The 15023-nt window shown below is 31.9% G+C and overlaps 1 protein-coding gene across 6 annotated transcripts; it reads left to right on the top strand.

Annotated features, from left to right (window-relative positions):
- The first annotated feature begins 11282 nt into the window (after window positions 1–11282).
- LOC131842158 (uncharacterized) lies at window positions 11283–14922 on the top strand. Of its 6 annotated transcripts, none has more exons than XM_059190684.1 (6): window positions 11283–11525; window positions 11602–11657; window positions 11794–11930; window positions 12637–12845; window positions 13119–13758; window positions 14772–14922. In XM_059190684.1, exons 2-6 carry the CDS (start codon window positions 11635–11637, stop codon window positions 14870–14872), a joined length of 1110 nt encoding a protein of 369 aa, XP_059046667.1. In that variant the 5' UTR covers window positions 11283–11525; window positions 11602–11634; the 3' UTR covers window positions 14873–14922. The 6 variants fall into 6 exon arrangements, with proteins under 6 accessions (XP_059046667.1, XP_059046668.1, XP_059046669.1 ...); XM_059190685.1 differs by having other exon boundaries at window positions 11619–11657; XM_059190686.1 differs by having other exon boundaries at window positions 11283–11430; window positions 11619–11657.
- Window positions 14923–15023: the final 101 nt, after the last annotated feature.

Consider the following 15023-nt stretch of genomic DNA (forward strand, 5'->3'; position numbering starts at 1 on the left):
TAAATCTAATAATATTTTCCCACAGTTCATTGTTTTGTTGAATATAATAAACCTTTTTAAATGACGTAATGTTTGACAAATTTGCATGCCTCTTACCGGCGCCATGCTACGAGTATAACGCGCAGAGTATACAAATCAGAGAGGTAACATGTTTACAAATTGCACAGAACCACAAGCATACATATACAAATAAATATCTTTTTTTTTAAATTGGAATGGCAAACAATCTGATAGCTAAACTTCGTCGTTAAACTATAACCGTCGTCTATATACATGAACAGCACTATAAGGACATCACGTTAACATGTGACAATGATACTACTCATATATTGCCATTCTAGAGGACTAAGATGCCTCATACCTTGTAATTTCACTGTCTAATGTAGGGTGCACTACAACCGAAACACAACTTACAAAATGCTTGATGGCAGCAATACTATATATAGGTGAGACTGAGATAGCCACGTAGACTAGCCTTTACAGTTTACCTTCTAGTATTGTCCTTCTGTACAATTTGTTTTTAACAAGTAGAGTCTTATCACATAAAACTATACCTGACTCTTATTGCGACGCAATTAGGTCCATAATATACGCTCCTCCTAGTTTATGTAGAGGGCTATACAATTCAACAGCTGCAGCGCTGAGATGTAAACAGTGGCGTGGAGCGATCGTTTGCAGCTGCCGTTACGATACCATACAATCATACATCTACCTCATATAACCCTTTAAGGCTATTGTTTTCGATTTCATACAATACATTTCCTTAGTACAAAACAAAAAAATAACATGTATTAATATGACAGTTATACCTATTCGTTTTTCCTAAATTAGTATTTGCATAGCGTGCTGCCTAAGTGCTTATTACTTAAAAAAATAAAGAATCTTCATTTATTCATTGGAGATTTACCTAATTGCCGAAGAATTGTGTTGAATGTTTTTCGGCTATATGTAAATATGTACCACTCGTATGTATCCTAATATTTGATAACGTATATTACATAGCGTACTATATATTACATAGATCTTAAAATACTTTGAAGCAAAAGAATTACTAAATGTAAATCCATGTGATATCATTATGCCATAGACTAGGTACATTTAAGTTATTGCCAGACAGTAAAATTTATGTAGAAATAAAATGTTTGTATTTAAAAAATAGCATACGATTTTAAATATTGCGTAAAATATACATATAAACATTATTGTATATTTTACGGCAGATATCTGTCTCAATCGAGAACTCTCATTTTTTGGAATCCGGGGAAGTATAAGTACAGTTCAATAACTAGTGATTACTACTTATATGAATTATTGAATAGTATTACTACAGTATCATACGAGTATAGATTGAATCATCATTCAATACTCGTACATATAATGTAATTTATATGCAAAAATTAAGCGAAAATAGTAACGGAAATAGGCGTGCTGATGTGAATATTATACGGCGCTAATTGATAATGATAATACGGAAATCGTACAAAAAATGATGCCAGCTGTTTGGTGACATCCTGTCATACATAATCACAAATAATAAAATCATAAACGGATCGTTTATGAAATGAACATTAAGAATGAACCGTGTCTGTAAATAATATATTATAAAAAAAAAACAATTAGTTATTCTTGTGTTTATGTTATAGGGATCAATTAAGAACCCTCAAAGCCCAGACTAAGCTTATAATAATCGGATTGATTGCGTGTTGGCTGATGGGAGATCGCGGAATCTTTAGAAGCGGCGTGCATGTAACAGGCGAGTTATAAGGCAAGAACTGTGTTTAAGAACAAAAGCATAGCACTCAGTTCTCTCTGACTAACCCTAACCCTAACTTAGAACTGAGTGCTGACTAACGCGTAGGATACCTGGTGTAAATGTAGATAGATATTGCAATAAGATTCCCGTAACAATCAGTTCTTTTATTATGTTTGGTACTTTAATTAGTAATTTATTTTCTATAATTTTATTCATCCCAAAACTCGTATCACTACATAGTATAAAACAAAGTCGCGGTCGCTGTCTATCTGTCCCTATGTATGCTTAAATCTTTAAAACTACGCAACGGATTTTGAAGCAGTTTTTTTTAATAGATAGAATGATTGTAGAGGAAGGTTTATATGCACTCCTAGTAACCTATATAAATAATATGTACTAAACGCGAAGGAATAAATATTTTGTATTATTATTAGTCATTTGAAACAGTTAACAAATAAAAAACTTAATCTGCAATTATTAGAAATAAGCGTACGAAGTCACGAGAATAATAGTATACCTACTCAATATTATGATAACATACATATATTTCGTACTCTATGTACACTGCAAACTTATGAGTCAGAAATAATATTAAAATTTAGTATGTATAATTATTTTAAATCAATGAGCTTTTACAAACTAATTGAGCCTTTTTGAACGACGCAAAAAGTTTTTTTTTTTTTCTAAAAAAACATATCATTATGATACGCTAAAAAATATTTAGGTAGATCGTATACTTAATTGTAAAACGCAAAAAGTATTTACTCCAAAAAACATAAATAAATTCGTTTTTAATTAGGTAGATAGGATAGTATTTATAAAATAATATCGTTATCGTATCTTTATATAGAAGATATATCTATATAGATATATCTTCTTTTATATTCCAAGTACATACACTTGGATTACACTTAATGGCAACGTCATTATTTTGAATATTTATAATACAACTTAGTATAAAAAATCCAGTAGATTGATAATCGTAAGTGATTGCTCTCGTTAGTAACTTTAATAACTTCAACCTAGGTATATAATAGCACGAATTAATTAATTATTTCACATAAGATCAGGTTTCAACTTACACGATAGAGAAAAATAAACATCAAAATTAGTTAAAAACTAATGTTTTAAAAAGTACTTGATATAGCTCCTCGTTTTTGAGTCGGCTAAAAACATAAACAAACAAACAGATACACCTATTAGGGATCATAATTAAGTTGATAATGAAACAAGAGACTGCCACGTACTCACGTACCTAGATATGTAAATACATAAGAGTAGCTACTCCTATTACAAGTTTTTATTGAAACATGATACGGCATGAACATTGGGGGATGTTACATAAACAAAATATAATATATCAGGATCAATAATCCATATAAAAGTATAGGGTACTTACATCAATAAAACTGTATGTTTGTTCTTGCTAATCTCTGAAATGACTGTACCGACTTTGACGAGAATTTTACACGTAGATAGCTAATGCTACTGTATAAACAGTAACTTAAACTGCTTTTAATATACAAATTTTATTTATATCAATAAAAAAAAATTCATGCTGAAGAAAGTCGCGGGTAGCAGCTATAATCTAGCTAATAAACCAAAACCATTCACACAACGTCACCTAGTTCCAAGCTAAGCAGAGCTTGTGTTATGAGTACCAGATAACTGATAGAAATAATAAAACACTTTTAAAATACCTTATATATGTATTTTGAAAAGTATTTTCCTATTTCTATAAAAACAGAAAGCACCCGTCGCATCGCGCGATGATTCGAACCCACGACCACTGGAAGTGAAGCGGTATACTAAACAGCTAGACCACCGAGGCTGTCAATAGTACAATATGGTAATTATGCTATGGAAGTAATATCACGATAGAATGGTAGTAGTGGGAACTCTTTTTTTTAATAGATGACAAACAAATATGGAAAAATGTTAGCCACCTACCTACCTTCCTTTCCTGATTCTTCGTGTTATACTTCAAAATGCGAAGAGATGGAATAATGCCTCCGCATCCTGATAACTGAGGTATTATACACTATAATTTCTCTCTCTCTTATCTCATTTCGATTTGGATTTCTGAGCTTGATTACTATCCCGTTACATAAAATAAACAAAAACCTACTTAATACTTCATATATTTTTATTAAAATAAAAAGTTGTTTGCATATTAAACGAGTAGGGATGAAAAAGGAATAAATCCAATTGACATTGCTAGACGTCCAGACGAACCAATGATAAATCATTGGATACAATACGCAAGAACCATACTCAGGTAAAAAACTCGTCTCGCAGTCGACGATCAAGATCCAAGAATCCAAGTGAATACATAGCGATTACGTATTGGAACACAGCGGGCACTGCTGCTAGTGAATTTCTCTTGAAGATTTGGTTGATTCATACATTTATTGCTGTGCATCATCATAGTAATATTATAAATTTGGAAGTTTGAATTGTGGATGAAAGGATGGATGTTTGATACTCTTTCAACCAAAAACCACTGAATAATTTTAATGAACGCTTACAATAATATAGTTTATACATCAAAATAACACGTAGGCTATAAATGTCACACGGGTGAAACCGCGGGCATAGCTTATACATAATAATGTATACAATTCTCGTATCACAATGTTACAAACATTGTGATAGTGTATATTGTAATGTTTGTTTGTGTGTACCATTAATCTCTGTAACTACGGGTAGACTGCGAGTAAAACTGAAGTTCACAGTTAGAAAAAAATCTCAAATGTGTAACAATTTTATGATGATGATGATGAAATAACGACCATCTATCACGAATAGTTAATTTTAAACTTTCGTGTTTAATATACATTATTTAAATTATTAACCGGGTCTTAACACGAATAATTTTATGGCAAATAAAGGTATTTACCTCTCTCGACGTTTCGACTAGGTTGCACTAGCGAGAGATTAAAATTTTAGATAAATCATCTATCACGAAGTTGGTAATAGTCAAACATTAATTTCTAGATTTTAAGCAGAACACGCGTTCCGTTTCCATCACAGTTTGCAGTTCTAAATATAGCCGACTCTTATACGTCTGAAGGGAATTTGGAAGTTCAAAGACCTCGCAAACCGGCCCGTGCCTCGATAAAGTAGGTAGGCATTTAATATTGTGGGGGAGCGCGACCGAAATGTTGAAGTTCAGGGACAGATAGCAAGGACATGATGATAAACTAACGACATTCATCGCCTGATCATTTGAAATATTCTGCATTGAACCTATTAATTGTTCAATGTGACCATTGCAATGATGTTTTTGGTTGTAAAAGCAAAACGAATGCAACGGACGAATGAACTGATTCTGACCAACGATGAGGTGGTACCTATTAATTGTGTCAATTTTATATTCTGGCTATAGAGAAAAATAGAACATATTATTTTAGTTTGCAAATTTTACATTCTCCAAGTTCAAAACACTTGCTTGTAGCAAATGCACTAAAAAACTACTACGAAAATTATTATTTTAAGCTAGACTTATGCAAGGACTATAGTGATCTGGCACTGATCCAATTCTAATAATAGTCCTTGGAAAGGGAACCTCAGAGAACAGTTTCCTTATCTTGTTGAATCACATGAGTTCACACGAGATTATCTCATAAACACCTGGCATCGCATCATTCGCTATTGATTGAGAATTTATCTTTACATCATGGAATCTTAATTTGTCACGTACAGTGCGTTTTGAGGAGTAATGCCTTACTGAATGGTCCGTTTACCGACGGAATGACCTGGTTGTGGAATGACCTTCCTGCTGTTGATTTTCTAATGACTACAACATGGGGTATTTAAAAACGCAAATTTACCAACTCACACGTGACACCCCTGAAATATATCTGGATATATCGCTCGTTTCACACAACTATGATATACAAAAATAACATAATACCCAGAAATAATTTAATGGTTGCACAAATTGTTTTGAATATTGAAATTATCAATTAATTACATTAATACGTCATATATTGTATTGTTTACCTGTTTGATTAAATTAATTAATATATGTATATATATATATATATGATAATATTTGCAATTTTTGTTATCAGCATATTAAATAAATTAATCTGCATATGCATTAGATACGATTATTAAACGAGATAGGTACTGTTTGGACCTATTTATGATACCGTCTTCATAGGTCAATTAGCACAAATGTAGTTCAAGGTTAATTATAACAGTAGTTTATTAAATGGAACACGTGTATGGGACTGTTACTTTGTGCACTGGAATACGAAATTAATTCGTACTGTGAGCTAAAATATAGATATAATACTAATATTTAACTAAAAATTATGTAAATAACTACTTACATGGATTTTTCAATCTCGTTGTCATGTTCGCCGTGGTTAATATTAAAATAATATCTATTCTCAACTGTTTCAAATTTTATATTTGGTCTTTATATAGTGTTAAATGCGCTTTCGCTGTCTGTTCGCTTAGATCTTATAAAATACGCAACGGATTTTAATGCAGTTTTTAGCAATTTATAGAGAATGCTTATAGAATGAGACTATATATAGGAGGAGAGGACTATATAAGAGTGAGGTTTATATGTATAAAACATGTACACACATGCGAAGCCAGGACGGTTAGCTTATAAGTGATAAAATATAAAAAGATTAAATTAATAATATTTTTTATATAAGTTAGTAATTAAAGTGTTCATGTAATAATATTGCTTCATTGCTGACAAGTTTTTCAAGTTAAAAAGTATGTAATAGCAAATTAGCAATAATTAACACGATGTATGCTGATTGGACACGTTTTTTGCATTTGTAGACCCAAATACGTAGATATGAGTGATTAATGTCTACTTATACGCAAAATTATAACTCAAACTTTATATAATATACATACTTATACGTAAAGTAAGCCGGTTGGAACAATTAACTTTTCAATAATACGATTGTTTAATGCATCCATTGTTAAAGACATACAATGCGTTTTTTACCAACATTACAATTAATGGTCATAATAAAATCAGCAAATAATTCAGTAGCTTTTATAAAGATGTTAACAAAACAATACATTCCAGGCTGTAGTACATAACTTAAATATTTAATCATTATAACATTGCGAGATAGAATTTGTAAAAAGTCGTCTGTTTGTGTACCGTTATATACTCTATCAATTTCAGCTGCCAAATAGTTTATTTTGTAAGCTATATTTCGGTAAAAAGGTGATATAAGATAGTGAAATTATTGAATAAGAGGGATGAGATCTTAGTCCTCTGAAATGGAAGTGCGTGAGTGGTAATAAGGGTCAGATGTTAACGTATTATCCATATTTATTAGAAAGATCAGCCTGCTTCTCATTCTAATAATATAAAAATATATTTTACAAAAAGTCAACTACCAATCCTGAAATAAAAAATCTATATATTATACATATATGTACAGCGCTTGTATTAGAATGATGAGGAAATAATAGTTTTCCTACTGTAAATGTATACGCATTATAAATGGATTCATTAATATTAATAGATATGTGTTGAAGGTAAATAATTGAAACATCACAGTATGCAATTAATTTGAATATAAACTGATAAACACTACTCGCGAATAATTCTAATTCCTTCTTAACTTCAAACCAAAATTGTTCATGAAATTTCATGGCTGTAGAAAAAAAATAGATAGATCTAGCTATTGTTGTGGTTATGGTGACCTAATACATATGCAATCACATCCATATGTATTTTTATGAGTCTAGCAGTATTCCGCCATTTCGTTTTCTTGTTTTAAGATAAGATATAGTTTATGTACTTGTAATCCGCGGGATATCTATCTTCACGTTCAGCCGTTTAATCATGAAATGGTAACAACCAGACAAACTTAAGTACTTTTACATTTATAATATTAGCATGGTCCGCAGATTTTTTCTCAAAAGCTATCCTCACCGTATCTAAAATATTCATTGGGTCAATCATTAGGGAGTATCAAAACCAACATCTCCAGGGTCCCATTTCTCAATATATCAAAATCGATTAAGTAGTAACTTACATGAACGTTTATACTAGTTAGGGCATAACAGGGGCCTATGAGAATAGATTCAAAGAAGTTTTTTTGTATTTTACAAAAAAGGTGTAACATACTTACCTCTTTTATGGTTGTCTGGATGAAAATCAGAAATGTTGTTGTCGTAAATATTTATAAAGTAAAAAATATTTACATAAAGTAGGTACCTAGGTAGCTAGACCAATTTGAATAAATCTTTGGTGCCCTAAGAATGAATTGTAGCACACAGGATATTTGACGGCAAACAATTTTCATGCAGACAACGTCGAAGGTGTTATCTAGTGTTGTAATTGTAAATACAGGTAGGTCCACAGATATTCACTTCAATATAAATAAATCACATATTATAAAATAAGTCACTACACATATTTCATTACTAAGATGTCTAAATCATATCATAAAAAAATATTTTACGATCGCATAAGAGTAGACCCACACAAAAGGTTTATTATTGTTTTGTACATACCTTTTGGAAACAATCGGGGCGTAAGGGGCGCCGGTGTTCCAATAAGTAAACACACACTTCTAACGCACGGCACTAGTACACACAATTCACGAATAAAAATGTAGTCCGTTTTATTTATTATTTGAAATTTTGGACGCTTCGTATCTTAAACACAGCTGGCGATATATTCCGCGGGGCTGTCAAATGTGTCCTTGAGGGACGCAACTCGCCATGTTGTTTTGAGGACGGGCGCATGGCGACTGCGCCAGCCCCTACATAGCGCACGCGCTATGCGTCACCCCTGTGCTCATATCGTACCGCACTCGGATTTCTTTATTTATTTTATATCTATCTAAATCCAAAATTCATGATGATAATATGAATTGCTAAATTATTACGGCGGCTTTATCTGCATGAACCAGTAGACTTATGTTCGTGGAAATTTCAAGAAATAATTACAATTAATTACTATTTATTATACCTATTTATTACATAGGATATTGTTATTTTAAGTAAATATGTTTAAAATTAATATTTTCAGTTAGCTATAGTTGGACATGGTGTTGATCAGTCAGTCTTGCCTATTATCGATTTATAAATATTATTTTGGTACAGTCAGACATGTCTGATATCATTCTGTTACAAGTCTATAGTAGAACTGTAGAATGGTCAATAGGGGTGCCAAATTCAGTAATAATTACTAATACAAAACCATGTTGTTGTATCCATCCAAAGTAAAGTCAACAAAGTCTTGGTTAAGTATATTCCAATCTTGAAGTGTCTGTTTGTAATTTCAAATTAATAACTTTTAACAAAAGGCATATGAAAATATACGGAACTTACACCAAATAATTAAATTTAAATAAATGTGTATGTCTGTCAGTTTGTTCTTGTTAATCTCTGAAACAGTTGTACCGATTTTGACGAGACTTTCACTCGCAGATAGCTAATAAGGAGCTGGCAGTAACAGCTAGTATTAAATAAGAAACAAATGCGTCGTGGGGCAGAAACTTATATTAAGCCTAACACCCAAAAACTGTAAGCTGGCAACTGGCTTAAAAAAATTGTAAATTTTTAATTCTGATAAAAGTTTAAAATAAAATAAAAGTTTTAATTCTAATATTACCTAATTCTAAGAAATTCACCGGTGACGGTAAACACCGATGAGGAACTGGCAAAATCTGACTAACAACTGTAGATAAGCCACGGTCGTATTCATGCAAATATACTTGAAAGTACCAAGCTATCCATGGATGATAATGGAATAATGCGGCAACGATTTACGCTGGTGGGGTACCAGTGGAGGATGATAAAATCAGAATGAAGTGAGGTCAGTTAGCCCATCTTGGCAAATAGCAATTTACCACGATGGCTTCCAGGACCGCGTGGAGGTCAATTGACATGATACATTATTAGCAATGGGGTTATTATTCTATATTGACATGACAATGACAATCTCCTTCCCCCCAATCCATGGGTATTCAGGATTCTTGTTTCATATTCCTCGGTGATATTCACCAGCGCAAGACCGATTGTTGTGGAGATCTTTGGGGGAGGCCTATGTCCAGTAGTGGACGTCTTCCGGGCTGCGACGATGATGATAATGATGATGATTCATCAAAAAAATATATTAATATAGTACATTGCTAGCATTGGGATCATGCCCGGATTATCAAGACTGAACTACTAATGTAATTCCGATCCAGAAGTGAGAGGATGGTTGGTAATGGGGACAAGTTGTCACCATTGATAGCACATACCCAATTAGATCGATTTCCATGAGGTTCTCCCATCATAGTAAATTCGGTATGATGGGCTAACGGATCCGATTTCATGCTTGTCGTCGTCCTCTTTGATGCCACTGTACACCGTTATTGCAGGAGAATGCACTATTCCATATTCATTCTTTAAAAAATACCAACCATCAACGAGCTGTGTACTTAACATAATACAGTAAAAACAGAATGCATCTGTGTTCTAAGAGGGCCACCCACTGATACTACACCTACCCTATGAATGCGTAAACAATCAATGCTAGCATCTTTAAATAGCTTTAAAGTTTTGATCCAAACCGACATACAGCGCTCTTGGACGTATTGTCTATAGCATATCTTATTTGTTGTCTATACCAAAGGATACATTTTTGATGAAGTTCTACAAATCAATATAGCTGTCTAAAGACATATATAGATTAATCACTGTTGTAAGTGTAGAAACTAGTGCATTATGTAATATTATGTTATCTGTGTTTTTACTATCAGGTGTTATCATTAAATTATGAACTAGGATTTTTTTTCTTTCATTTGGAATTGGAATAGCGAACAAGCTGATGTAAAACCTGATGATAAGCGGCAACCGTCATCTATGTATACCATAACCGGCACTTCGGCACCAGCACATTTTTTTTTATCTTTTTAACAGCAATGACTCATACTTTGTCATTCCGGAGGACTAAGATGTTAGTAAGATGTAAGCTTTAAATTCCCTGCATTATCTCACCCTACAACTGTAACAGCTTAATAAGCAAACTGCTTGGCGGCTGAAATAGATGAGATTGAGACCTGCAAAAGACTTTTTACACAAATTAGATATTTGGTCTATTTCAGTTCATTAGTAAATCATTCAATTAAAATAAAAAATTGGCCGAGCAGTTAATATGCATTTTCGAAGTACATTCTCTATTCACCTGCAAGTTTCAATATAGCTCTATCTATTATCAGGAAATGCACACTTGAAAAGAAAACTGATATACGTTGCAATATAACCTATATCATAAAATTATATTTTTAAATATTGGCCTCATTTGTAAAAAATATTCTTATTTCAAAAACTTATAATTATTCGAACATGTATTATTTCAATTCTATGGATAGAATGGCAACATTTATTAGTCATCAATTTCCAACACTGTGAAGAAATTGTATTTTTTTTTAAAGTTTTTGTATTTTATGTTGGGCTAAAAAGGACTTGTATCCAGAGCCTAAAATATTCAATAAATAAAAAATTAAAAAAAAATCAACGGCGAAAGTTGGTAGCCTGAACTCGCTTTATAAAAAATATTTTATTGTTTGTTTATTGTCAGAACTATAGTATAGCTTGGTTATTTTATTAAACTATATATAGGTATAACTTTATTGTCACTTTTGCTTTTAATATGTTTAGATAGGTACGGTGGACAAAAGGAAATGGTTATTATTTTCATATTTCTTTCTTCGTTAGTTCGTTAAGATCTTTATACATAAATATTAAAACATCTGGTAATTGGTAACGTCTGGGTACTTGAGTTAGTATTTTTTATTTAGTCCCAATATGCTCTATATTTTTTTAGACTAAACAAAATTTCTATCTATTTAAAATAGTGATTTTATTTGCACAGTGATATTGTTTACAACATGCCAGATGATAGGAGAAATCAGTAAGTTATTTACTTTAATTATCTATAAATTATATTTTTATTTGTTACCAGCTGACCTGTGCTGTGTCTTCGTTTGCATCACTTTTTCCCGTATTACTATTATTAAACATTAATTTTATGAATTGATGATTTTTAGATCAAAAAGTAACAAAGATGACCCTAAGGAGCAAAGAAAACCTCGCCAAGGGCGACAAAAGATTGGTGCAGCTAATAAAAAGGCAGCCTTTGTTGAAAACAAAACAGCTCATGTTGAGAAGACCGAAGGACATAAAGGTTAATACTTAAGTATATAATTATATCTAACAATAACAAACCCAGGAGTATTGACACAGTGCCATCAGTCCTCAGTCCATCATCATCAGAGCTTGAGTTATGAGTACAAGACAACTGATATAAATACCAGATATATACCATAAAGAATCGAATCTGCAACTGCAGATTGATCAACATTTAATAAATACTAACATGATGTTTAAAAAAAATCTATGGCACCATTATCCAAAAACTCTAAACAAAAGAATAAAATAAGATCAATATGTCTATAATTCTTGACAACTTTGCTATATTGATACTGTTGATGTCTCCCAATACTTCGGCATCTAATATTCAATAATGAGGAAGGGCCCTATCAAAGGGAAACAAATTACTGAAAAAAAGCTGTCTTAGTATTATAGTTTTCAATACCTGCATCTCATATCAATGCTTTCCATTATGAAATGAGAGGTAACTAAATGAAATCTTGCTCTACCTTATAATTTATCCTTGATAGTATTGATACAAACTTTATATAAGAATGCTTATCCACTGAAAGTGGGGAGGCTTTGTACTATGTGCATAAGTATACTTCCATCTCAACTTTTATAATTACTACCAGTTAAATTGGTATATTAAACAACAAATACCTTTCATGGTATAAATTGTAATCCTATATCTCTTAATTTTTTACACTCCATATATACTATTGTATTTAATTATTTAGTTACAGTGCCCCTCCAACCAACTTATGAAGACCCCGGACCTGAATTTTACAAAAACCTAAAACGAGAAACTGATGATATTCTCAAAATTACTGAAGAAGAAAATTCTAAATATAAAAAAAAGGAAATCCAAAGCAATTGGTCAAAATATGAAATGCCAATTAAAAGTTATGATGAATTAGAAGAAGAAAATATGGGTGCTGATTATGAGGTAAATATACTAAATTTTAGTTTATGATTTACTTACCTATAAAAATATCTAACAATTAATAAAAATATGATCTAATCTAATTATGCATAGGCCTGTATGAGGCAATATAAAAGTCAATATTATCATACAAGTATAATAATTATAATATACAGTTGTACTTACATAAATAATAATACTTATATTTAATCATAGTTTAATGTTCACAATACCCCCATTATGTGATTTTAATTGTATATAATGTAAAATCAATATATGCATACTTTTTATTTACAGAAACTTGCAGAGACCCCCATGTCTATTGGAGGTCATTTCCAATTTAAACATGAAAAATCATGGGATGTAAACATAGGACCATCACTGTATGACAAATACTTTGAAATAAACATGAATGACCTGGTTACTGCTCTCTCCACTGTGCCTTTTTATGAAAGGAATAGTATAGATAAAGACATTTTTTCATCTACTGATATATTGACCATGAATAATAAGGCCATTAAGAATAAGCAAAAGTATTATAATGACAAATCATATACAACTACAGAATTGGAAGGACAAAATAGAATGCTTAATATTTTAAAAGAAGTTGTGTGTGAAATAGATGATAAGAAAAAGATTTCAAAAAACATACAACTTGAGGAGAAAGAAGATGCAGCACAATATGTGTCTCAGCAATCATCTATAGAAAAAAAGCCCTCTATAATTGAAAATCATATTAAATTAGAATCTGAAACAAAGCATGACATTAATGAAATAAATACTCCAGCACTAAAAAGCTCAAAAGAAACTAATACCAATCAAATATTGAAGAATACAGATGAGCTAATTTCAGATGATATTGACAATTTAATATCCAATAAAGATATTGTAAATACAGATATCCCTGAAATTAAATTAGAATCTAAAATACCTAAAGGTAATTTATTTATTTTATAGGATATTACTAATACCTTAACAATCTAAAGGACTTGCCATGCCTCCTATCCTTTATCACTAACTAATCGCGCCCTAGAGCCAACTGACACATCTTACAAGGCTTGGTAGCTAAATTCGGTGAAACTAAGGTACCCACAGAGACAGGTTTTTAGTCACTGGTAAAAATGTTACAATATGGAATTGTCGGTCATCCATTTTTTTTTTTTTTTTTTTGATAATGGAAACTACGGTTTACGTGGCGGGGCACCAGTGAAGGATGATAAGATGACATGAGGTTTTAGCCAATCGTGACAAATTTACCAGGAATTTATCGCGATTGTTTGTTGACAGGGTGCATTGCTAGTAATGGTATTATGAGTCCTCATTACTAACAATCCCCTGTCGGTCATCCATTGGCTACGACATCGCTGAACCAAACGTATTTTGATATAAAAAAAATCATCTGAACATCTTTATAGTTTCAACAGCCTCGTTGGTCTAGCGATTTAGCACACCATTTTACTTCCGATGGTCGCGGGTTCCTCGCACGGTGCAAACATTTGTATTCACGAGTATAATTGTGTGTATCGGTCTGGATGTTTTCTACGTATATTATGTATGTATTTACAAAAAAAGTATCTATATCACATATAGATGCTTTTTTTTTGGACTACTGAAATAATATCAGTTGTCCAGTACCCATAACACAAGCTCTGCTTACCGTGGGTTTAGATGGCGCTGTGTCAATTGTCCAGGGTTATTTATTTATAGTATACAATAAATATCATCATATTCAGAGGCTCAGGTTATAGTACCCATAACACAAGCTTTAGCTAGTTTAACTTGGGTCTAGATGGCGCTGTGTGAATTGTCCTGAGATTATTATTATTATGGATTGTCGCGGGTTTGTTTCCTCACATTGTACATGGTACTAACATTTGTGCTCATCTCCCTTCGTTCCCTCCTATATTATGTTATTGAACTTGTGGCTGATATTATTTATTCGACTTTCAGTAGCTGACAACTGTTCTGCAAATACCAAACAACCCAAGGATTCGGTTATTCAATCTCCAGAAGATTTAGAGAAATGGCTTGATGATTTCCTAGATGAATAAAGTAATATGTTTTCAATTAAATTGTAACATATTTATGAAATATAATAAAAATCTGTATAACAATTTACTACTAGTTTTTGTAAAGTATGATATCCAATGTTACTATATTAGCCGTGTTCAACGTGTAGGTTAATTTCACGTATCACGTCTA

Source organism: Achroia grisella, unplaced genomic scaffold, assembly GCF_030625045.1.
Source record: "Achroia grisella isolate CSIRO2021 unplaced genomic scaffold, CSIRO_AGI_Agris_v1 utg2138, whole genome shotgun sequence".
Classification (NCBI taxonomy): Eukaryota; Metazoa; Arthropoda; class Insecta; order Lepidoptera; family Pyralidae; genus Achroia; species Achroia grisella.